We start from the raw sequence: 26,274 nt of genomic DNA, 5'->3' as shown, positions 1-26,274 counted from the left end.
AGAGAGAGAACATGGTACAAAAAAGTTTAAATTGCGACAAAAGCAAAAATATCGGCGACTTTAAACAAATTATTGAAGCAATGTGCATGTTAATAATTCAGAGTTTGTTTTGTTGCTAACGGTTTGATTCCACGTGAACTAAAATGCATTGATTAGTTGCGGACGGGTCTGCACACCATTTTTATTCGCGGCATCAAATGGAAATACGGGCAAATTCTCCGATTTGGTGCACTCAAAACGTGAGACGGGTTGTTGTGATAGGATTGATACAAAATTGATACAGAGTTGGCGGCACGTCAGGCTCGCTCTCGCCCGCCCACCCAGCGGACTGAGTCATCCGTGCACACGCGATGTTCCTGACGTCGCGGTCACGCAGCGGAACATGGCGGCTCAGTAGAATCTGTGATCGCGGAGCTGAGCGGCTCTCAGCGCTTTTCCACAGCAGGTGAGTGAGGGATTGGGACTGTTGGGTTGAGTAGTCGCTGGGGCCGTTTCTCCTCCTTTTTTTTCCGCGGAGGCCGGGCAGGGTGGGCGAGCCGTGTCCCCCCCCTCTCCATGTCACACGGGGAGCCCAACCGCCGCCGCTCGCGCCAGGCTGGGAGGAGGAGGTTGCAGCGCAGCTCGAGCCCCAGAGACCGAGCTCGAGCCCCCGGACCTGCGCCCTGGGGGGGGGGGAAACAATCAGCCTCGCGCCCCCGGCCGGCTCACCTGTCGCCTCCTTGACTCCAGCGCCCGCCGGACCTTCAGCCAACAGCAACTGGATGGTGGGATTCCAGGGGCTCTTTTGATGGGAGCATAGGTTGGAGGGGAGGACTTTTTGCGGGTCCCCATTGCACCGCTGAGGAATGCACGTCTTATTTCCAGTTTTGCTTCAATTCTCTCTTTAATCTCGTTATCCTCCAAAGGCATCGTGTCCCCATCTGCTACCTATCGCCTCCTTCCTTTTCCACTTTGTTCATCTCTTTCCCCCTCCTCCCTCTTTCCGTCTCCCTCAAGATGTTCTTTTTTTTGGTTCCGCGCTGCCGCCATTGGCAAGTGTTTTGAAAGTTGTGCGACTTTTCCAGTTACAGGTATACGATTCGGGCTGTGCTGAATGTACATTGGGGTGAGGCGGCCGCAAAAAAAAAACTTTCATGTGTTCTTAGCATTGTTTGCTGCCATAGCAGCGCCTTTTAAGGGGCAGGTGTTTGGTTTCTGGGCCTCGGAAGTATTTGATTTAAGTTACGCGATTGGTTTGCTGAGGATGATGACAGATTCTCAGGTAAAATCACCTAAGCTTACAAGCCCGCCCCCAGAGGGGCAGACTTTACCCTCCGTTTGTATGAAGCCGTACTTCAGAATGTTTGGTGGAATGAGTTTAATCATAGAAAGGTTACAGCACGGAAGGAGACCATTGAGCCTGTCATTTTTGCAGGCTTTCTGAAGAAACAATCCACCCGGAGTCACTCACCACCACGTCCCCCTGGGAACCATGCACATTCTTCCTTTTTGAGCTAATCCAATTCCTTCTTGAATGCCTCAAAGAACAAAGAAAAGTACAGCACAGGAACAGGCCCTTCGGCCCTTCAAGCTGTGGTGTTGGGTGCTCTGGTGCACAGATGAGCCAACACAGTTGTATGTGGTACAACTCTATTTTATTTTAACTCTTATAATACAGTTCGTTATGGATACTCTGCACGTGCTGTCACTCTGAGTGTGTCGTGTAGCAGGTCTGTCCTGGTCCTCCTCTCCAGCTAATACTGACCACCAGGTGTCGTGTTTGTGCTTTTATATCTTTCTGTGATTGGTGGTGTGTGTTCTGATTTGTCTGTTGGTGTGTCTATCATGATGTGTGTGTTTGAATATCATGACACAAGCCTGTGCCGACCATGTTGCCCGTCTAAACTAAAATCTTCTACACTTCCGGGGTCCGCATCCCTCTAATCCCATCCTATTCATGTATTTGTCATGATACTCCTTAAATGTCACTATCGTCCCTGCTTCCACCACCTCCTCCGGCAGCGAGTTCCAGGCACCCACTATCTTCTGTGTAAAAAAGGATTGAACCTGCTTCTCACATACTCAGGCATTGTGTACCTCACCATTTCCTCTTTGCCATTGCCTTAAATTTGTGACGCCTTGTTCTCCGTGCGAACAGTTTCAGTCTTGGTACGCTGTCTAGACCCCTCATGGTTTTGAATGCCCTTATCAAATTTCCCCTCAGCCATTTCCAAGAAGAAACAGCTCCAACTTCTCTAGTCTGTCGATCTAATTGAAGTGTGTCTTGTCTGGAATCATTTGTGTGAATCATTTCTATTCACATCCTTGAATGTATTCACATCCTTGCTCGTGTGGTGCCCAGAACTGGAAGTAATAATAATAATCTTTCTTGCCACAAGTAGGCTTACATTGCAACAAAGTTACTGTGAAAAGCCCCCAGTCGCCACATTCCGGCCCCCGTTCGGGTACACAGAGGGAGAATTCAGAATGCCCAAATTGCCTAACAGCACGTCTTTCGGGATTAGTGGACGGAAACCGGAGCACCAGGAGGAAACCCATGCAGGGAGAACTTGCAGACTCCGCACAAACAGTGACCCAGCCAGGAATCAAACCTGGGACCCTGACGCAGTGAAGCCACAGTGTTAACCACTATGCTACCGTGCTGCCCTCGTAATACTTTAGTTGAGGCAGCACCAGGAATTATACAGTTTTAACTTCTTAGCTTTTGGACTCTATGGCTCTAGATGCTGTATGTTTTATGAACAGTTCTCTCAATCTGTTCTGCCACCTTAAATGATTTGTACACCTACACACCCAGGTCCCTCTGCACCTGCATCCCCTTTATGTACCTTTTATTTCGTATTGTCTGTTCTTTCTACAAAAATTCAACTTTGGATGTGTGGGTCTCAGGGAGAACATTTTTGTCCCTTTTGGAGAGAAAGTTACACAGCTGCAGATATGAACTTTCGGGAGTTGGAGCTTCTCTAAGTTTCCTCGGGGTCACCAGTCTGTTGTCCACATACATGTCCTCTACTGTCAGTGTCCTTCTGTCCTCCTCCGTCCCCGTCCCAAATGTGGCATCAATCCGTGCCGGTTGGCAAGCTGATGGTTGTTGCAGATTGGGTCACCTGGTGGACATCTTACCAAGTTCAAAATGGCGCTTAAACTGGGTCGATGTCCTTGGGGTGGCTACTATCACTCGGCTCCTGGACCATGTGTGCGTGTGTGGCTACTACCACTCTGCTCCTGAAGTGGGTGCGTGTGTGTGTGTGTGTGTGTGTGTGTGGGGGGGGGGGTTTGCTGTTGCCATCGTTCGGAGAGGTGTCCCCGTGCAGGAGACTGCCTCCATTCGGACTGTTCCTTTTCTATGAGCTCCAACGTTTTATGAATTTTAAACATCTTCAGGTGCTTGAATGACCTATTTTGCCATGACCTGGGTAGCATATTCTTTCTTGGTAAAGGCAGATACAAAGTATTTGTCTAATACCTCAGCTTGTCCCCTACTCCCAGATGTAAATCCCCTTTTTGGTCCCTAATTGGCCCCATCCCTCCTCTTACTACACTTCTATTGTATGCCTATGGAAGATTTTGCGATTTCCCCAAAGCTGCCAGTCTTGTATACTGTCTCTTTGCTTCTCTTAGTTGCTTTTTCAATTCCCCTTTGAACCTTCTCCATTCAGCCTGGTTCTCAGTTGTATTATCCACCTGATATCTGTCATAAGCACATTTTTCTGCTTAATAATTCTTTTTGTTTTTGTCACTCGAAGCTGTGGATTTGTATGCCCAATTTTTCTCCTTAATGGCAAGATACCGTGACTATTTGAACTACCTGTTCTTCATTGGTGGGTATCCCCATTGTTCAACCACAGTTTTGGTGCTAATCTTGATTCCAATTGATCTGGGCCAGGTCCATTCTTAACTCATTGGAGTTGGCTTTCCCCATGTTAATTATTCTTCTGGATCATTCCTTCTCCTTTCCACAGCCACCCTAAGTGTTATGATACAATGATCACTATCTCCTAAGTGTTCGATTGACACTTGATCCGTTTGGCTCACCTTAAACCCAAGAACCAGGTGCATCTATACCTCCTTACTCATTGGACTGGTAATGTACGTCTGTAAAAAAAGAGCTCCTGAACACACTAGGAACTTTTTCCCTTCTCCACTCTTTACACTACTACTATACCAGTCTAGATTCAGATAAGTAAAGTCTCCCATTATAACAGTATAAATTCTTGCCCTTCTCTGCAATTTCCTTGCAAGTTTGCTCCTTTACGTCTTTGCCACTCGTTGGTGGCCTCTATAGCAATTTAATTGAACCTTTTTTATTCCTTCGATCTAACCAAATAGATTCATATGCTTGCCTATCTGCTTGCCTTCGGTGGTGAACACTGTTCATATTTTTATGCAAAGTGACTTTTTCACAAGTCATTCACTTGTTAGCATTCTTAGTATATTTTTGCAAGTTGAATTGTTTTGCATTCGTGTCCTCCATAACATCGTTCGTAGCACTCTTAACCTCGTGAGTGGGTTATGAGTTCAAGTTCCATTCCAGGACATGAGCACAGCAATCAAGGCTTACACACCAGTGCGGTCCTGTGGGAGGTGTGCTGCCGTTGGTGATGACGTCTTTCAGATGAGATGTTGAGTCGAGGATGCATCTGCTGCTCAGGTGGATGTAAAATACTCTATGGCACTATTTTGAAGAAGAGGTGGGGAAATGATCTCCAGTGTCCTAAGACGAGATGACATAGGAGTAGAATTGGGCCCGTCATGTCTGCATCGCCATTCAATCATGGCTGATATTTTTCTCATCCCTATAACCTCTGATCCCCTTATTAATTAAGAATCTATCTCCTAATATTTATTCCTCAATCAATACTTCAAATACCAGATTATCTGGCCATTGTCATGCTGCTGTTTTGTAGGAGCTTGCTGTGTCGAAATTGTCTTCCACATTTTCTGCATTGCAACCGTAACGACTCTTCGCAAGAACATCAGAGGCTGGAAAGCACTTTGATTCTGAAAGGTGCTTTCCATGTGTGCAGAATTTTCTTGTGTTTCTACTCCACGTTGCTGAGTGAAGGTAGAAACAATTGAGGGTTCTCCTCGAGTAGCAATGCACAACGCCTCTGAGATTGGGCTGCTTAAAGGTCTTCAAAATCCAAACAGTTAAAATGTACCTTAATTTGCCAGTTGGTGTTGTGGGTATATTTTTGTTTTGCTTTAAGCATTATTGGAAAGAAGAGATTTGCACACAGTACTTTGCTCAATCTTGGACATGAAACAATGTTCTTGCCAAAATTGTGTTTTTCTTAGGAAATTGTAAGACTATTTAATTTTGTGAGCAGCTGACAGTACTTCAAACATAAAGGACAATGCATAGATACTGGAAACTGAAGCCGTTGTCTACTTTGAAATTTGTTGGAGTTGTATTGTAGATTTACAAGGAGGCACAGGCTCTTGTTGAAAAGTGAGCCAAATCATCATTGTAGTGGAAAAGTATTATTTTCGTTGAGTAACCAAATTGTTATTGGGAACATTGTTTTATTATGTTGTTGTGCACTTCCTGAAATCCTTATCGTTGAAGGAACATGACATGTTACCTGTTGAGGGAGTAATGTTTCTCTACTTCAATGCTGCACATACATTTGTGCCCAACAGGTGTGTAATTTTTCATGATGAAAAGGTAGATGGAAAAACTAGACCTGATGACTATCTGCTGTTTACTTAGACTTTGCAATTAATTTAATTGGGACAAAGGAGGGACTAACAGGTGATTAGATATAAAATTAATAGTTGTATTTTTTGTGTTTGCTGGAGTATGCTATTTTGATCTTCTGCGATACATAAATTAAAATGATCATTTCCAATATTTAAGAGGAATTTCTGCATTAAAAAAAAAGTTATCTCTCCCTAGCCATCAATGAATACATTTTTATTCAACACTTCAGTCATAAAACAATGTTGAGACTTTTTTTTTTTATTGACTAAAGCTAATATTGTAACAGCATTCTGTCTTGTGAACACAATCTGTCATTTAGTTCTCAAGACCGTTTGACACATTGCATTTGGTTACCGTTGTTAAGTAATACCAGCTTGTGTATGCAGTGCCTTATATTTAAGTCAATCATAAGTTGTGCATGTTACATTTCATGATGTGCGTAATGGAAGGACAGGGCAAAGTCTTTTATTATGCATTTCTTCCACCATAGATTGGTTTTTGGAGTCTCCAGTTCAGTCCCTGTAATTTTAACTGTCAACCGACCGTCGAGAAATGCAAGTTTAACTAATTTGTTTGAACACGGTGCAGAAATGATCAAATAAAGTTACAATAATAAATGCTATGGTGGTTTATATATGGTGTATGCTCACTTTGACAATTTTTTCCTCTGCTTTTTCTTTGCCATGCCACTTTTAAAAAGTATGTTTATTAGAGTTTTACATAATAACAAACAAGCAACAAGAACTCCAGAGTACAAAAATTACAAGCAAACAAAACACCATAATTAACTTAAAATGCTGTACCTAACCCCGTCCTAACAGCTAACAGTGTCTGGATCCTTAAAAAAAAAATAATGGTTGCCATCTTGGGTAGAACCTCTCCACTGAGCACCTGATAGTGAATTCACTAAGTGAAGGAATTACATTAAATTACCCAACTAAGCAGAGGCACTGGGCACAATGGAGGACCTCCAACCAAGTATTATTCGCCTTTGGATTATCAGTGAGACAAAAGCAACAAGGTTTGCCTTGACCCCAGAGTGAACTGCCGGTGAATCCATAACCTCAAAAATAGTTACCAGTGGACAGGGTTTATATCCACTCAGATTATCTCTGACATGGTGCTAAAAAGGGAAGCCCAGAAGCTGACAAGTTTGAGACAGGACTAAAACATATGGATATGGTTAGCTGGGAGCAAGCGAACAGCGATCACATCTGTCCTCAACATTTGGAAAAAATCCTCTTGTTGATAAAGTGCGTCCTATGTAGCACCTTGAATTGAATTAGGCTCAACCAGGCACATGAGGACCTGGAGTTTTCCCTTCTCCAGGGCTTCCCTTCAAGCCTCGCTAGTAAGTATAGGGCCCAACTTACCCTCGCATTTTGCCCTCACTCCGTTTAGGTAGGTAGAGCTCAGATGAAGAATGTAGCCATTTAGGTCTGAAATAGGTTCCTTGCCAGGCTGAACCAAGGAGGAAGATGGAGTCAATGGAAAGGAAGGAAAAGCCGTACGAGAGAAGTTGCAAAGTTGAAAGTAACTAACAGGGTAGATTTGGGTAACTGAAATCTATCAGCTGGCTCTCTAAAACTGACAAACTTCCCTCCACAAACAGGTCACCAAAATGCTCCAGGCCTTTAACTTTACAAGATTTAAATGTTGGGTCCAATCCAGAGGATGAGAAGACGAAGTGCAAGAGTGTGCTTCCATTTGGCCCCAAATAGAATCGGGGTCACTGATCCACAACAAACATTTTTGGATGCCAGCAGCCCAGTAATAAAACAATAAATTTGAGAGGGCCAAGCCCCTGCATGTCTGTCCCTTGCATCAGAACGCTGCGGAATCTGGGATTTGTACCCACCCAAATAAAAGTAGATACCAATTTGTTAACCTTAATAAAAAACAGATTTGGGGACACTTCCAGTGGCGGTTATGAAGGAGTAAGTCACACATTTGGTGGCTCCCGCTCTGGTCGGACCTTTGGACCTTTCCCCCGTTTTTCTACTGGACCTGAATTGTAAAACGGATGTTAGTGGCAATTGTTTACTGAATTCCCACTTTGGTGCATGGAGAGAAGGAATAGAAGTGTTCGTAAGGGCAGAAACAAAAAGACAGAGAAGGCTTGGGCTGTAGCTGCAACAGAAGACAGCATGGCAGAGGTTCGGACCTCTGGCTTGTCGACCCAGCAGTCTAGGAGCAGCTGATTCAAGTCATTCAGGAAGGCTTTGCTATGCAGAAACGGGACTGCTTGGACCCAATAAAAGAGCCAATCGAGCGGTTAGAGCATAGATTGGACGCTTAGGATTGGGCGATCTAGAATGTGGAGAAGGCGCTGGCTGAGCAGGAGGAACATCGGACTGCGGTGGAGGTGGGGGAGGCTGAGGGACCAGCAGAAGAAACTCCCGGAGAAGGTGGAGGACCTAGAAAATAAGTCCCACCGACAGAACCTAAGAATCGTCGGGCTCCCAGAGGGGTCCGAAGGAACGGATGCTGGGGCAGACATCGCAGACATGTTTGAGAAGCTGCTGGGGGATGGGGCATTCTCCCGGCCCTTGCAGGTGGATAGGGCTCACAGAGCACTCGCGGGGAAGCCGTGAATGGGAGACCCCCTGAGGGCAATGGTGGTGAGATTCCACAGGTTCTTGGAAGCGCATTCTGCACAGTGGGCCAAGCAGACACGGAGCTGTAAATGGGACAATAGCATCCTGCGGGTTTACCAGGATCTGAGCGTAGAGGTGGCCAGGAGGAGAGAAGGCTTCAACCAGATCAGGTCGATCCTTTTTAAGAAAAGGTGAAGTTTGGACTGTTATACCCAGCCTGTCTCTGGGTCACGCATGAGGAGCAGCACTTCTATTTCGAGTCGCCTGAAGACGCGTTGGACTTTGCGGAAAAGAAAGGGCTGGTGATGGATTGAGAACTGTTGAACTTGGCTGCAACGTTCATGTATTTGCTTTTTGTTTCTCTGTTTTTGTAAAACGTTTCTCGATTTGCGTTTCATGGATGATGTTTGTGATGCTGTTTGCAATGATTTGGAACCAGTGGTAGAGCTGAGTGAGTTAAGGTTTTCATTTGCATTGTTGGGGGATGGAGGGATGCTTGTTTTGATCTTGGTGTTTTTCTGTTAGGCAATTATGTGGGGATTGTTTGATGTTGGAGTTTGTTTGTATGAGGGGTGGGGAGGGAACAATGGGTGGGACACTATCTGGCGCCGGGGATGGGGACCACCAAGCTAGCTCTCGGAAGCGCATTGGGGGTGTGCATATGTTTGGTTTAGCAAAGGGGTTGGGATACAGGGTGTTGTTACTAGGGGGGGATGGGGGTGAATGTTCTGTTGACGAGAGAGGGACTTGGGCTGAGGGACAGAGGAGGTTGGGGGCGGGGGCTGCCTGGGGATGGACCAGTGGAGGTGCGGAGCACGGGCTGGAGGTGGGCCTAAAAAAGGGGATGGCTGATTGGTAGAGGTGGGGGGGGGCAGGCAGGCAAAGAGCCCCCCCAACCATGCTGATCACCCCCAACTAGGCTGATCACCTGGAATGTTCGAGGGTTAAATGGGTCGGTCAAAAGGGCACGTGTGTTCGCACATCTTAGGGAATTGAAGGCGGACGTGGTAATGTTGCAGGAGATGCACCTTAGAGTTACGGCCCAGGTTAGACTGAGGAAAGGCTGGGTCAGTCAGGTCTTTCACTCTGGGCTAGAGGGGTCGCAATCCTGATCAATAAGCGGGTGATGTTTGAGGCAGGTAGAATAGTCTTGGATGTGGGAGGTCAGTGGGAAGCTAGAGGGGGTGCAGGTGGTATTAGTAAATGTGTATGCGCTAAATTGGGATATAATGTGGAGTTTGTCTAGAGGATGCAGGGGAAGATACCGGACCTAGACTCGCACAGGTTGGTCATGGGAGGGGACTTCAACAGTTATGGACCCTGGTTGGACTGGTCAAGCTTGAAAATGGGCAGGGTGCCAGCAATGGCAAAGAAACTAAAAGGGTTCATGGAGCTGATTTGGGGGGGGGGGGGGGGGCTGGATCCATGGAGATTTGGGCAGCTAAGGGTGAAGGAGTTGTCCTTCTACTCACGTGCATAAAGTGTATTCCGGGATTGATTTCTTTATTTTGAGCAGGGCCTTGCTGGCTGGGGTGGTTGACACTGGGCACTCGGCCATTACAATCTCCGACCATGCTCCGCACTGGGTTGACCTGCAGGTTAGTAAAGACAGTAACCAGCGCCCGCAATGGAGCTTGGATGTGGGACTTTTGGCGGGTGAAGGGGGTGTGCGAGCAGCTGAGGGAAATGTATTCAGAGCTCCCTGCAGGTCAGTGACACGGGGGAAATTTCAGCAGCGGTGGTGTGGGAGCACTGAAGGCGGTGGTCAGGGGGGAGCTGATCTCGATCCGGCCCCACAGGGAGAAGGTGGACAGGGCGGAGATGGACCGACTGGTAAAGGAGTTACTACAGATTGGTAGGAGGTATGCAGAGACCCCAGAGACAGGGCTTTTAAGGGAACGGCGGAGGTTGCAGGCAGAGTTCAGTTTGCTGACCACAGGGAGGGCGGTGGAGCAGCTGAGAAAGGCGAGGGGGTTGGTCTACGAACGTGGCGAGACGGCCAGCAGAATGCTTGCACAGCAGCTTGGGAAGAGGGAGGCAGATGGGGAAAGTAAAGGATGGAGATGGGAACCTGGTTGGTGATTCAGTAGGGGTGAGTAAGGCGTTTGGGGAATTTTACAGCAGGCTGTACAGGTTGGAACCCCCTAGGGGCGGACATTATTTCGGGAGTACCAGACGGGGTTTGTTAAGGGCAGGCAGTTGGTGGCCAATGTAAGAAGGCTGTTAAATGTGACCATGATGCCCCCAGAAGGTAGGGAGGTGGAGGTTGTGACCGCAATGGATGCAGAAAAGTCTTTTGATCGGATAGAATGGGACTATCTGTGGGAGATACTGGGACGGTTCGGATTCGGGCGGGGCTTTATTGACTGGGTCAGGCTCCTGTGGCAAGTGTACGGATGAATAGGACAACGTCGGACTATTTTAGATTGCACAGGGGGACGAGACGGGGATGTCCCCCTCTCCCCACTGTTGTTTGCACTGGCTATAGAGCCGTTGGCAATTGCTCTGAGAGCCTCGATGCTGGAGAGGACTGGTCCGAGTGGGTGAAGCACAGGGTTTCGCTCCATGTGGATGACCTGCTTCTGTACGTTTCGGACCCAATCGAGGGGATGGAAGAAATCATGAGGACTCTGGGGGAATTTGGCCAGTTTTCGGAGTATAAGCTTAATATGGGAAAGAGAGATGTTTGTGGTCCAGGCGAGGGGACAGGAGAGGTGACTGGAAGAGCTGCCATTTAGGTTAGTAAAGGGAAGCTTTACTAATGGCGCGGGAATGGGACCGGCTGCATAAATTGAATCTGGCCCGGCTGGTGGACCAAATGAAGGACTGTTTTCGGAGATGGGACGCGCTTCCGTTGTCTCTGGCTGAGGGGGGGGGGGGGGGGGGGGGGGCTGCAAACGGTGAACATGACCGCCCTCCCGTGATTCCTATTTGTATTTCAGTGTCTTTCCCCATCTTTATTCCGCAGTCCTTTTTTAAGCGGATCAACAGAGTGATCACAAGCTTTGTCTGGGCGGGCAAGACCCCGTGAGTAAGGAAGGTAATGCTTAAGCGGAGTCGGGGAGAGGGTGGGCTGGCACTGCCAAATTTTAGCAACTATTACTGGGCGGCTAATATAGCCATGATCAGGAAGTGGGTGGTGGGGGAGGGGTCGGCATGGCTGCATATGAAGGCGGCTTCATGTAGGGGCACCAGTTTGGGGGCGTTGGTAACTGCGCCTCTGCTGTTCCCGCCGGCATGGTGCTCCACCAGTCCAGTGGTGGTGGCGGCCCTGAGAGTTTGGGGCCAGTGGAGGCGGCATGTGGGAGCAGTGGGAACATCGGTCTGGGCCCCAATCTGTGATAATCAATGTTTTTTCCCAGGGAGCATGGACGGGGGGTTCCGGTTATGGCAGGGAGCGGGAATTGAGAGGATGGGGGATATGTTCATAGAGTGGAGCTTTCCGAGTATGTGGGTGTTGGAGCAAATGTTTGGGTTGGCGAGGGGAAACAAATTCAGGTACTGCAGGTGCGGGACTTCCTTCGTAAACAGGTGTCAACCTTCCCGCTAAGGGGGATTCGGGACAGGGTAGTATCCAGAGGATGGGTATGAGAAGGGAGCATCTCGGACATTTATAAGGAACTTATGGGGTCGGAGGAGACACATACCGAGGAGCTGTAGTGCAAGTGGGAGAGGTGGAGCTGAGAGGTGAGATAGAGGATGGTCTCTGGGCAGACACGTTGAGTAGAGTCAATGCGTTTGCAACATGTGCCAGGCTCAGCCTGATACAATTTAAGGTTGTTCACCAGGCTCACATGACAGTGGCCCGGATGAGCAGATTCTTTGGGGTGGAGGACAGGTTGTGCGGGAGGACCAGCGAACCATGTCCACATGTTTTGGACATGTCCAAAGCTTAAGGGATTTTGACAGGGGTTTGCGGACGTCATGTCCACAGTGTTAAAAACAAGGGTGGCACGGAGTCCAGAGGTGGCAATTTTCGGAGTGTCAGAAGACCCGGAAATCCAGGAGTAGAAAGAGGCAGATGTTCTGGCCTTTGCTTCCCAGGTAGCCCAGAGATGGATACTATTGGCATGGAGGGACTCAAGGCCCCCGAAGTCGGAGACCTGCCAATCGGACATGGCTAGCTTTCTCTGTTGGAGAAAATCAAGTTTGCCTTGAGTGGGTCACTGTTGGGGTTCACGCGGAGGTGGCAACCGTTCGTCAACTTCTTTGCGGGAAATTAATCGTCAGCAGACGGGGGGAGGGGGGGGGAGGCAGTGGAGTAGTTTAGATTAGAGTCGGGGGTCAATATATTTATGGTTTCATGTGTATTTTGTTGTCATTGTACCAAAAATACCTGAATAAAATGTTTATTTTAAAAACAAAAAAAATGATTTGGGCAGAAAAATGGAGAGACATTGAAAGAGAAATAAAAACCCAGGATGTAGGTTCACGTGAATTGTTTTAATCCTACCTGCTAAAGATGGAGGAAGGTTGTTTCACCTTTGTAGTCCATTTTAACATCATAATCATCTTTATTGTCATAGGCTTAAATTAACAACCCAATGAAGTTACTGTGAAAAGCCCCTAGTCGCCACATTCCAGTGCCTGTTTGGGTACACCGAGGGAGAATTCAGAATGTCCACTTCACCTAACAGCACGTCTTTCGGGACTTGTGGGAGGAAACCGGAGCACCTGGAGGAAACCCACGAAGACACGGGGAGAATGTGCAGATTCCACACCCAGTGACCCAAGCCGGGAATCGAACCTGGGACCCTGGCGCTGTGAAGCCATAGTGCTAACCACTATGCTACCGTACTGCTCATTATTGAGCATGCTTAACAAATCAACTTATGAAGTGAGGCCCAATCGTGGGCCACTTGGACCCCCAAGTAGCGAAACTTGTATTAGAAAGGTGGAAAGATAAAGCACCTAATTGAACTCTCCTTCCAGGGAGGTTAACCGGAAAACATTCACTGTTGCCTAGATTTAACTTATTGCCCGAGATGGAACAAAGGCATTAATAATCTTTATTCAGCCATTGATCGAGGGGATTTTGGTCTGTAATACATATAAAAGTAGGTCATCTGCATACAGAGATACCCGATGCTCCACACCCTTACTACTAATACCTCTCCATTGACTAGAGACCCTTTTAGAGAGTGGCTCTATTGCCAGGGCGAACAAAAGTGGAGAAAGTAGGCAGCAATGTCTAGTACCCCTATTCAAGGAAAGTGGTGAGTATAGTGTACAAACGCTGGCCGCAGGGGCATTGTACCCTGTCAAATGTTTTTTCAGCATCAAGAGATAGTTCACCTTGGTTCTGATGTTTAAAAGGCGATGTATATTGGCCTAATTTACAAAAGTCTGTTCGATCCTCTGAGGCAAGGCTCCCGCCAGACTGTCAAAACCTTGGCAAGCAGTTTAACATCTCTGTTTAAAAGTGAGATAGGTCAGTATGAACCGCACCGCTTGGTCAGACCAGTGTCCCTTTATAAGGAGCATGAAAATAGAGGCTTGAGTAAGGGTCAGAGGCAATGAACCTCAGGACAGGGAGTCATTAAACCTATCTAATAACAAAGGTACGAGCTGTTCCGACAACATTTCAAAAAATTCAATCAGAAAGCCATTTGGGAAAGGTGACTTGCCAATCTGCATCAGTCCGATGCACTTTAAAATCTCATCGGAGCTTAACGGGGTGTCCAACTAACAGCTCTTGTCCATCTCAACAGTTGGGACGAGCAGACTGTCCAGAAAGTCGGGACATAAGCAATTTTCTGGCAGGGGGTTACGACTTGTACAGGTTGTAGTAATAGGATTTAAAAGCTGCATTGACCTAAAGGGGCGGAAACGAGGCTGCTGCCCGGATTGAATATCTGAGGAATCTCATGGGAGGCTGCATGATGTTTGAGTTGTTAAGCCAGGAGACGACTGGCCTTCTCCCCGTACTTATAAAAAGCACCCCTGGAGCACTGTAACTGGCGTACAGCCTTAGTGGACAGTAGTTTTATTCCTGCTTGCCAATAACTGTGGGGTAGGATTTCATGAGTACGGATGATCCAACTCTAGAATGGTAACCACCAGCCTTTGCTGCTCCAAATTTGTTATCCTCAATGTGTATGCTCTTGGAGAAATGATTTCCGCTCTAAGGACAGCATTAAGAGTCTCCTACAGCGTGGAGGGTGAAAAAAAGAAGACAAAGCCCTAGCTGTCCAAGATAGGACAAGAGATTTAGGTTTGGAACGATCCAAAGTTCAGGTCGCTTCCTAAAATTAGATGGTGTGAGTTGAGGTCGGAGAGGAAGGCTAGCAGAGAGTGCATGAAATTCGTATCATCCCAGTTAGGGGCATAAACATTGACCAAAACTGCTGGGGTTTTCGACAGGGAGCCACAAACAATAATATATTGACCATTGGGATCAGCTATAATCTGAAAAGAGGAGAACTGGACTCCTTTTATTAATTAAAATCGCTGTACCCCTGGCACTGCCATTGAAATTGGAATGAAAATCTTGCCTAACCCAATCATTGGGTAGCCTGGTCTGAGCTTTGATATGTAAATGCTTCTCCTGCAAAAATACAGTATCCGAGTTGAGGCTCTTGAGATGAGCGAATGCTGTCTACCATTTTACTAGACCATTCAAACCCCTCTCATTCTGGGGAACCAGAAAGATTGGATTTTTCTCATCACCCTTAAGCTAGAGTCAACCATTCCCAACGAGAGCTATGAAACCAGGGACTCTTAAAAACAATAAAGCATATGGCCACCAAGCCAAATCCGATGACTCGACAAAAGCAAATCAATGGACACCGTCGGCAAGCTTAAACCCCCCCCCCCCCCAAAAAAAATACCATCACAGTTTCATATAACCACGCCCAAAAAGCAAATAGATCAGTGGCAAACAATAATTTATCTCATGCCTACATTAAACAAAACGAAACACGAGCTCTGAGCTCTTCTTAATGATTGTAAGGAACTGCAGAAAACCTTTGAATACCACTCCTGTTAACTAACACCCTTGTGAGCAGGGGGCTCCCATCGAGAGAGTTAAACTTACTCAACTTGCGTTTCATTTGGGTAGGGCAGCACGGTGGTGCAGTGGTGAGCACTGCTGCCTCACTGCGCCGAGATCTCGGGTTCGATCCTGGGTCACTGTCTGTGTGGAGTTTTCACATTCTCCCCGTGTTTGCATGGGTTTAATCCTCATGACCCATGAGATGTGCAGGATAGGTGGATTGGCCACGCTAAATTGCCCCTTAATTGGAAAAAATGAAATGGGTACTCTAAATTTATTTTTAAAAACTTGGGTTTCATTCATGATTAAAAGTCATGCCAAACAACAATAATGAAAAGAGACATATATTAATCTATTAATGTAAAAAAAAAAAAAAAATAGCGCTCAAATCTAACCAAAGACATTCAGAGCACAACTAAACAACGAACATGAAAAGACACAAAATACAAAGTGCCCGTCCATGGCCGTAAAACAAATTAAACAGCACACAACTTGTGCCTTTGAACAAAGGAGTCTGCATCCCTGGTAATTCCAAAAATTCGAAGGTGAGCTGGGTAGGCCAAGCCAAACTTGATTCCACACTTGTAGAGGATAGATTTCACTCCATTAAAAGCGGCTTTTTTTTTAAAGCCAGATCTGCACTTGTGTCCTGGTACAGCCTAATGGAGTGGCCTTCCCACTTGAGATCACGATACTTCCTTGCCCAATCACCCCACGAGGTGGATCTCCAGAGCAAGGTCGAAGTGAGCGATGGGCCCGTTCTAATTCTGGGAGGGTGCGGGAAGTAAATACGCCCTCATCCACCACCTTGTGGAACATGTTTGAGAAATATTCTTTGCAATTTTAACGCTGGTATCGTTCTAACATTTACCACCTCCTTTGGCTGGGGAGCCAATGTTCATGTGTAAGCTTGGTGGTGAGCGTAATTTGACAATTGGGAAGCAACAATGACCGGAAAGCAGGTGAGACCCTTAATGTTGAACATTGAGCTTCACAGATGAGTGTCCTCGTGCATCAGTCGCTGAAAGTAAGCGTTCAGGTACAGCAGGCAGTAAAGAAGGAACATTGTATATTGGCCTTCATAGCTAGAGGATTTGAGTAGAGGAATAGGGATGTTTCACTGCAATTGTATAGGGCATTGCTAAAGCCACACTTGGAGTATTGTGTGCAGTTTTGATGTCCTTATCCGAGGAAGGATATTTTTGCTATGGCGGGAATGCAGCGAAGGTTTACCAGGCTGATGGGGGATGGCGGGACTGTCATATGAAGAGAGACTAAGTCGGTTAGGGTTATAGTCATTGGAGTTTAAAAGAGTGCGAGGGGATCTTGTAAAAACTGGTAAGATTCTAACAGGATTAGACAGGGTAGGTTCAGAAAGAATGTTCCGATGGTGGGGGAGTCCAGAACTAGGGGTCATAATTTGAGGAGAAGGGTTAAATCTTTTTAGGACTGAGGTGAGGAGAAATTTCTTCACCCAGAGAGGGGTGAACCTGTGGAATTCACTACCACAAAGTAGTTGAGGCCTAAATGTTGTGTAATTTCAAGAGGGAATTAGATATCGCACTTGGGGATAAAAGAATCGAGGGATATGGGGGGGGGGCGGGGGGGGAAATCAGGGTATTGAACTTGATGATCAGCCATGATCATAATGAATGGCGGAGCAGGCTTGAAGGGTCGAATGACCTAATGCTTCTATTTTCTATGTATGTTTCGATGAGTTGCATGGGCACTGAACAGGACTGATGTTAGAAATTTTTAGGAGTGTGATCGAAAAGGTGAATTTGTAGGATATTGAAAGCTGGGATGAAATATGGGTAAAGAGATTTGTGAAATGATTTCCAGAGATAGGCCAAGGCAGTTGAAAACTCCAAAGGAAGGGCTCTGGTGGAGGAGGAAAACCAGAGAGTAGATGACTTGTAAGTGCTTTGGAATGTTTTTACTATGTAAAGATGTAATACAAATGTAAGCTTTTTGATGTTGTGGTGCACCTTTTTAAGAGGTATGGTTTCTAAAGGAACAGCACTAGAAGGGACATGATGTAATGCACCATATGTCTTTAATATATTCGCAGTCTGAACAAAATAGCCTTCCAGTGAGGCCCTGTCTGTACACGTAGAACCATCCTTGAATAAAGATCCTTGTGCATAATACTATCTATCATGGTGTTCTTCAAACTTTTTTTCTGGGGACGCGTTTTAACCAGCCGGCCGCCCTGCATGACCCGCACCGGCCGCCCTGCGTGACCCACCATTTTCTCTTGCCTTGTTTGCTGCTGACAAAAATGGAGGAAATGGTTTTGGGTCCCTTTGGCCCTCGGACACGCTCCTCCAATGGATCCTGTTGGATGAAGGTGAGGCCTTCTGGTGTTGGAAAGTATGGAGTCTCCATTTGTCCAATGTTCTGAATTTTTTTCCTGTAAAATTTTATCAAAAAACGCCCCCCCCCCCCGAACTTGTAAAAAAAGAATAAGATAAAATTAGTAAAATAAAGAAAAAAATGAATAAAATCCCCCCGAACATGTAAAAAAAAAAAAAGAATGAAATAAATGAAACGAATAAAAATAAAATAACTGAATAAAAACCACTTTGGAACTTGTGAAACAAAAAGCTGCAACCGTTTAAAAAAAAATAGCAGCCGCACTGTGCATGCGCGCCGATCATCGTGCGCACATACGCAATGCGGCCAAATTCTTTTTTTAACATGTTCGTTATGAAAAGCTGGCTGCTGCGCGGGGATTTGTGCGATCGGGAGCGCCGCGGACAACGGCTCCGCGACCCTCCCGACACCCACCCGTGGGTCGCGCCCCCCGACTTTGAAGAACACTGCTGTACGGTATTGTGGCTAATTTGATTTGTCCGACCTATATGTTGATTAAAATCACCCATAATTGCAGATCCTTTATCGCATGCATCTCTAATTTCTTGTTTCATGCCATTCCCAACATGCAGTTTGGGGGTCTATATATGATGCCCAATAACATTTTTTGCCCCTTGGTGTTTCTCAGCTCTATCCATACAGATTCTACATTGTCAGAACTTGTATCTGGAAGGATGTGGAAGCTCTGGAAAAGGTGCAAAGAAGATTTACCAGGATGTTGCCTGGAATGGAGAGTAGGTCTTACGAGGAAAGGTTGAGGGTGCTAGGCCTTTTCTCATTAGAACGGAGAAGGATGAGGGGCGACTTGATAGAGGATTGTAAGATGATCAGGGGAATAGATGGAGTAGACAGTCTGAGACTTTTTCCCCGGGTGGAACACACCATTACAAGGGGACATAAATTTAAGGTAAAAGGTGGAAGATATAGGAGGGATATCAGAGGTAGGTTCTTTACCCAGAGAGTAGTGGGGGCATGGAATGCACTGCCTGTGGAAGTAGTTGAGTCGGAAACATTAGGGACCTTCAAGCAGCTGTTGGATAGGTACATGGATTACGAGAAAATGATATAGTGTAGATTTATTTGTTCTTAAGGGCAGCACGGTAGCATTGTGGATAGCACAATTGCTTCACAGATCCATGGTCCCAGGTTCGATTCCAGCTTGGGTCATTGTCTGTGCGGAGTCTGCACGTCCTCCCCGTGTCTGCGTGGGTTTCCTCCGGGTGCTCCGGTTTCCTCCCACAGTCCAAAGATGTGCGGGTTAGGTGAATTGGCCAATGATAAATTGCCCTTAATGTCCAAATTGCCGTTGGTGTTGGGTGGAGGTGTTGAGTTTGGGTAGGGTGCTCTTTCCAAGAGCTGGTGCAGACTCAAAAGGGCCGAATGGCCTCCTTCTGCACTGTAAATTCAATGATAATCTATGATTAATCTAGGACAAAGGTTCGGCACAACATCGTGGGCCGAAGGGCCTGTTCTGTGCTGTATTTTCTATGTTCTATGTATCCTTACTCGCTCTCGCATTAATTTCCTCTTTCACCAACAATGCAACACCACCACCTTTTCCTTTTTGTCTGTCGTTCCTAAACACTGAATGCCCCTGGACATTCAAGGAGCGCATGAGGGAACTGCAATAATTGCTTATTCCTATCCTTGGTCACCCTGCAGCCTTGTCTCCCTAATCCCGATTATATCATACCCGTTTACGTATAGTTGCGCAATTAGTTCATCCGCTTGTTAAGCTTGTCTTTTTAGTATTACCTGTCTCGCTTTCAATATTTTTCACTGTGGCCCTGTTTGAATCTGGCAGTTCGTTTCTCTGTCTATCACTTTTCTTGTTCCACTCTCTGTCTTTTGTTTTTGTCCTTGTTCACCCTCCTCCTCTGACTCCTTGCATAGGTCCCTATCGCCCTGCCTTTTTAGTTAAAACCCCCCTCCAACCATTCTAGCAAATAGTCCCCTAGGACATCAGTCCTGGCCCTGCCCAGGTGTAACCGTCCAGTTTGTACTAGTCCCACCTCCGCCAGAACCGGTCCCACTGCCCAGGAATCTGAAACCCTCCCCCTCACACCATCTCTTCAGCCACATGTTTATCCATTATATCCTGCTATTTCTACTCCGACGAGCACGTGGTACTGGAAGTAAACCTGAGCGCACTACCTTTTGCAATCCAACTTCTCAATTTTCTTCCTAACTCCTTTTATTCTGCTATTAGGACCTCATCCCTTTAACCCTATGTCATTGGCACCGAGGTGTACCACGACCACTGGCTGTTAACCCTCCCCCTCCAGAATGTACTGTAGCTGCTCTGAAACATCCTTGACCCTAACACCAGGGAGGCAACTTACCATCCTGGAGTCTTGAGTGCAGCCACAGAAACGCCTTATCTAGTCCCCTTACAATTGAATTCCCGATAACTATTGTATTCCTGCACTTTTTTACTCCTCCCCTCTGCTACAGAACCAACCATGGTGCAAAGAATTTGGCTGTTGCTGCTCCCCCCCCCCCCCCAACGGTTTCCAAAGCGGTACATCTGTTTTGCAGGGGAATGGCCACAGGAGATTCCTGCACTGCCTGCCTAGCGCTCTTGGTCTGCCTCGTGGTCACCCATTCCCTCCCTACCTATGGCGTTTGGGCCTGCGGTGTGACCACCTCTCGAGACGTGCTATCCATGACACACTCCGTCTCGAGGATGCACTACGGTATCCCGAGCCGCTGCCCCAGCTCTGAAACCTGGCTTGCTGGAGCTTGGGACATTTCCTGCACACATTCCGGTCCTGGGCACTGGAAATCTTCCCAGCTTCCTGCATAATAATCTTTATTGGATTGGATTGGATTTGTTTATTGTCACGTGTACCGAGGTACAATGAAAAGTATTTTTCTGCGGGCAGCTCAACAGATCATTAAGTACATGGGAAGAAAAGGGAATAAAAGTAAATACATAATAGGACAACACAAGGTACACAATGTAACTACACAAGCACTGGCATCGGATGAAGTATACAGGGAGTTTTGTTAATGAGGTCAGTCCATAAGAGGGTCATTTAGGAGTCTGATAATAGCGGGGAAGAAGATGTTTTTCAGTCTGTTCGTGCGTGTTCTCAGACTTCTGTATCTCCTGCCCGATGGAAGAAGTTGGAAGAGTGAGTAAGCCAGGTGGGAGGGATCTTTGATTATGCTGCCCGCTTTCTCCAGGCAGCGGGAGGTGTAGATGGAGTCAATGGATGGGAGGCAGGTTCGTGTGATGGACTGGGCAGTGTTCACGACTCTCTGAAGTTTCTTGCGGTCCTGGGCCGAGCAGTTGCCATACCAGGCTGTGATGCAGCCCGATAGGATGCTTTCTATGGTGCATCTGTAAAAGTTGGTAAGGGTTAATGTGGACATGCCAAATTTCCTTAGTTTTGTGAGGAAGTATAGGCGCTGTTGTGCTTTCTTGGTGGTAGTGTCGAGGCGGGTGGATCAGGACAGGTTTTTGGAGATGTGCACCCCTAGGAATTCGAAACTGCTAACCATCTCCACCTCGGCCCCGTTGATGCTGACGGGTGTGTACAGTACTTTGCTTCCTGAAGTCAATGACCAGCTCTTTAGTTTTGCTGGCATTGAGGGATAGATTGTTGACTCTGCTCCACTTCATTAGGTTCTCAATCTCCCTCCTGTATTCTGACTCGTCATTATTCGAGACCCGGCCCACTATGGTCGTATCATCAGCAAACTTGTAGATGGAGTTGGAACCAAATTTTGCCACGCAGTCATGTGTGTACAGGGAGTAGAGTAGGGGGCTAAGTACGCAGCCTTGCGGGGCCCCGGTATTGAGGACTATTGTGGAGGAGGTGTTGTTGTTCATTCTTACTGATTGTGGTCTGTTGGTCAGAAAATCGAGGATCGACTTCCTGGTGCGGCGATGACCAGCTGAGTCGCACGTTTCGGCAGCTACCGGTGAAACGGACTTTTGGGCTCTTGATAGGAGCCCCAACAGCAATTTTGACGGCTAAAAACACTGTGCGGTAAACCAGAAGGGAATCCCCCCTGGATACGGATGGAAAAAGGAGGAGAAAGTGGCTGGATTGCAGTGGATCCTTTAGAACAGCGGCAAGGAAGGCAAGCAAAAACCAAGATGGCGTCGGAGGGTGGCAGCTTAACATGGGGCCCTGAACAACAAGAGTTCTTGAAATGCTGTGTGGAAGAGCTCAAAAAGGAAATGAAGAAAGAGCTGTTGGCCCCGATACTACAGGCGATCGAAGGGCTAAAGGAGGAACAAAAGACCCAGGAGCGGGAGCTTCGGGTCGTGAAGGCAAAGGCAGCCGAGAATGAGGACGACATACAGGGCCTGGTGGTGAAGACGGAGATGCATAAGGCACATCAGAAACGATGTGTGGAAAGGTTGGAGGCACTGGAGAACAATGCAAGGAGGAACAACCTGAGGATTCTTGGTCTTCCTGAAGGTGCGGAGGGAGCGGACGTCAGGGCATATGTGAGCACAATGCTGCACTCGTTAATGGGAGCGGAGGCCCCGACGGGTCCGTTGGAGGTGGAGGGAGCATACCGAGTGATGGCGCGAGGACCGAGAGCAGGAGAAATTCCCAGAGCCATAGTGGTGAGATTCCTCCGTTTTAAGGATAGAGAAATGGTCCTTAGATGGGCAAAGAAAACTCGGAGCAGTAAATGGGAGAACGCGGTGATCCGCGTTTATCAAGACTGGAGTGCGGAGGTGGCAAGAAGGAGGGCGAGCTTTAATCGGGCCAAGGCGGTGCTTCATAAAAAGATAAAATTTGGAATGCTGCAACCGGCAAGACTGTGGGTCACATATCGAGGAAGGCACCACTACTTTGAGACGGCGGATGAAGCGTGGACTTTTATTGTGGAAGAAAAACTGGAATGAGCGGGTTATTAAAAAGAACGTTTGAACAAAGTGGTGGAGCGAATGTGGGGGGCGAAGAGGGGGGTTAAAAAGGGGGGAAAGAGGAGTTTTATGTACTAATCCTGCAATGTGGTAACTTTTCTCTCTTCCACAGGTAGTGAGGGGGGGAGGTGGAGGAGATGGGGCGTTGGCCATTGGGGGCGGGGCCAAGGGAGAAGCGCGTGCTTGGTTCCCTTGCTATGATAATCATGGCGGGAATAGAGAAGCAGGAAGGAGGGGGCGTCGCACGGTGCGAGCCGAGGTCACGGGGGGGAAGCCGAGGTCGGCCAGAGTTTGCTGACTTCTGGGAGCAACATGGGGGGAGTAATTACGCTAGCGGGGGATCTAGCGGGGGGGTGGGAGGGGGGAATTACTGGGTTGCTGCTGCTGCTGGGGAGAGGGGGGAGCTGGTATGGGTGGGGGGGCACCGCCTGGGGGAGATACAGCTGCGTGGGAACCGGGTGAGGAGCTGGAAAAAGGGGATGGCTAATCGACAAGGGGGGGGGTAGGAAGCCCCCCAACCCGGCTGATCACGTGGAACGTGAGAGGGCTGAACGGGCCGATAAAGAGGGCACGGGTACTCGCACACCTTAAGAATCTTAAGGCAGATGTGGTTATGTACAGGAAACGCACCTGAAACTGATAGACCAGGTTAGGTTACGCAAAGGATGGGTGGGGCAGGTGTTCCATTCGGGGCTAGATGCGAAAAACAGGGGGGTGGCTATATTAGTGGGGAAGCGGGTAATGTTCGAGGCAAAGACTATAGTGGCGGATAACGGGGGCAGATACGTGATGGTGAGTGGCAAACTACAGGGGGAGACAGTGGTTTTGGTAAACGTATATGCCCCGAACTGGGATGATGCCAATTTCATGAGGCGGATGCTAGGACGCATTCCAGACCTAGAGATGGGAAAGCTGATAATGGGGGGAGATTTTAATACGGTGTTGGAACCAGGGCTGGATAGGTCGAAGTCCAGGACTGGAAGGAGGCTGGCAGCAGCCAAGGTGCTTAAAGATTTGATGGAGCAGATGGGAGGTGTAGACCCGTGGAGATTTAGCAGACCTAGGAGTAAGGAGTTCTCGTTTTTCTCCTATGTCCATAAAGTCTACTCGCGAATAGACTTTTTTGTGCTGGGTAGGGCATTGATCCCGAAGGTGAGGGGAATGGAGTATACGGCTATAGCCATTTCGGATCACGCTCCACACTGGGTGGACTTGGAGATAGGGGAGGAAACAGGAGGGCGCCCACCCTGGAGAATGGACATGGGACTAATGGCAGATGAGGGGGGGTGTCTAAGGGTGAGGGGGTGCATTGAAAAGTACTTGGAACTCAATGATAATGGGGAGGTCCAGGTGGGAGTGGTCTGGGAGGTGCTGAAGGCGGTGGTTAGAGGGGAGCTGATATCAATAAGGGCACATAAAGGGAAGCAGGAGAGTAAGGAACAGGAGCGGTTGCTGCAAGAACATTTGAGGGTGGACAGACAATATGCGGAAGCACCGCAGGAGGGACTGTACTCTATAGAAAATATGTTAACTTGCTCGCCCCGATATTGACGAGGACGTTTAATGAGGCAAATGAAAGGGGACAACTGCCCCCGACTATGTCTGAAGCAACGATATCGCTTCTCTTAAAGAAGGAAAAGGACCCGCTACAATGCGGGTCCTATAGACCTATTTCCCTCCTAAATGTAGATGCCAAGATCCTGGCCAAGGTAATGGCAATGAGAATAGAGGAATGTGTCCTGGGGGTGGTCCACGAGGACCAAACTGGGTTTGTGAAGGGGAGACAGCTGAACACGAATATACGGAGGCTGTTGGGGGTAATGATGATGCCCCCACCAGAGGGGGAAACGGAGATAGTAGTGGCGATGGATGCCGAGAAAGCATTTGATAGAGTGGAGTGGGATTATTTGTGGGAGGTGTTGAGGAGATTTGGTTTTGGAGAGGGGTATGTTAGATGGGTGCAGCTGTTGTATAGGGCCCCGATGGCGAGCGTGAACACGAATGGACGGGGATCTGCATATTTTCGGCTCCATAGAGGGACAAGGCAGGGATGCCCTCTGTCCCCATTATTGTTTACACTGGCGATTGAGCCCCTGGCGATAGCGTTGAGGGGTTCCAAGAAGTGGAGGGGAGTACTGAGAGGAGGAGAAGAACACCGGGTATCTTTGTATGCGGACGATTTCTTACTATATGTGGCAGACCCGGCGGAGGGGATGCCAGAAATAATGCGGATACTTGGGGAGTGTGGGGATTTTTCAGGGTATAAATTGAACATGGGGAAAAGTGAGTTGTTTGTGGTGCATCCAGGGGAGCAGAGTAGAGAAATAGAGGACCTACCGTTGAGGAAGGTAACAAGGGACTTTCGTTGCCTGGGGATCCAGATAGCCAAGAATTGGGGCACATTGCATAGGTTAAATTTAACGCGGTTGGTGGAACAAATGGAGGAGGATTTCAAGAGATGGGATATGGTATCCCTGTCACTGGCAGGGAGGGTGCAGGTGGTTAAGATGGTGGTCCTCCCGAGATTCCTCTTTGTGTTTCAGTGCCTCCCGGTGGTGATCACGAAGGCTTTTTTTAAAAGGATCGAAAAGAGCATCATGGGTTTTGTGTGGGCCGGGAAGACCCCGAGAGTGAGGAAGGGATTCTTACAGCGTAGCTGGGATAGGGGGGGCTGGCACTACCGAGCCTACGTGAGTATTATTGGGCCGCTAATATTTCAATGGTGAGTAAGTGGATGGGAGAGGAGGAGGGAGCGGCGTGGAAGAGATTAGAGAGGGCGTCCTGTAGGGGGACTAGCCTACAGGCTATGGTGACAGCCCCATTGCTGTCCTCACCAAGGAACTACACCACAAGCCCGGTGGTGGTGGCCACACTGAAGATTTGGGGACAGTGGAGACGGCATAGGGGAAAGACTGGAGCCTTGGGTGGGGGGGGGGGGGTCCCCGATAAGAAGCAACATAGATTTGCCCCGGAGGGAATGGATGGGGGATATGGAATGTGGCAAAGAGCAGGAATAACGCAACTGAAAGATCTGTTTGTGGATGGGAAGTTTGCGAGTCTGGGAGCGCTGACCGAGAAATATGGGTTGCCCCAAGGGAATGCATTCAGGTATATGCAACTGAGGGCTTTTGCGAGGCAACAGGTGAGGGAATTCCCGCAGCTCCCGACACAAGAGGTGCAGGACAGAGTGATCTCAAAGACATGGGTGGGGGATGGTAAGGTGTCAGATATATATATATATAGGGAAATGAGGGACGAAGGGGAGAGTATGGTAGATGAACTAAAAGGGAAATGGGAAGAAGAGCTGGGGGAGGAGATCGAGGAGGGGCTGTGGACAGATGCCCTAAGCAGGGTAAACCCGTCATCCTCGTGTGCCAGGCTAAGCCTGATTCAGTTTAAGGTATTACGCAGGGCGCATATGACTGGAGCACGGCTCAGTAAATTTTTTGGGGTGGAGGATAGGTGTGCGAGGTGCTCGAGAAGCCCAGCGAATCATACCCATATGTTTTGGTCATGCCCGGCACTACAGGGGTTTTGGATGGGGGTGACAAAGGTGCTTTCAAAAGTAGTGGGGATCCGGGTCGAACCAAGCTGGGGGTTGGCTATATTTGGGGTTGCACAAGAGCCGGGAGTGCAGGAGGCGAGAGAGGCCGATGTTTTGGCCTTTGCGTCCCTAGTAGCCCGGCGTAGGATATTGCTCATGTGGAAA

General features: G+C 47.9%; 1 protein-coding gene across 1 annotated transcript in view; it reads left to right on the top strand.

Annotated features, from left to right (window-relative positions):
• The first annotated feature begins 321 nt into the window (after positions 1–321).
• The window catches only part of LOC140428106 (sex comb on midleg-like protein 2), a 236,940-nt gene continuing 210,987 nt past the window's right edge, over positions 322–26,274 (top strand). The window contains exon 1 of the mRNA XM_072514172.1: positions 322–445. Coding sequence (XP_072370273.1) covers positions 351–445 — 95 coding nt within the window. The 5' untranslated portion in view covers positions 322–350. The remainder of the gene's footprint in view (positions 446–26,274) is intronic.

The sequence above is a fragment of the Scyliorhinus torazame genome, chromosome 8 (genome assembly GCF_047496885.1).
Source record: "Scyliorhinus torazame isolate Kashiwa2021f chromosome 8, sScyTor2.1, whole genome shotgun sequence".
NCBI lineage: Eukaryota > Metazoa > Chordata > Chondrichthyes > Carcharhiniformes > Scyliorhinidae > Scyliorhinus > Scyliorhinus torazame.
The sequence above is the reverse complement of the archived record's forward strand: the minus strand, read 5'-3'. Positions and strand labels throughout refer to the sequence as shown.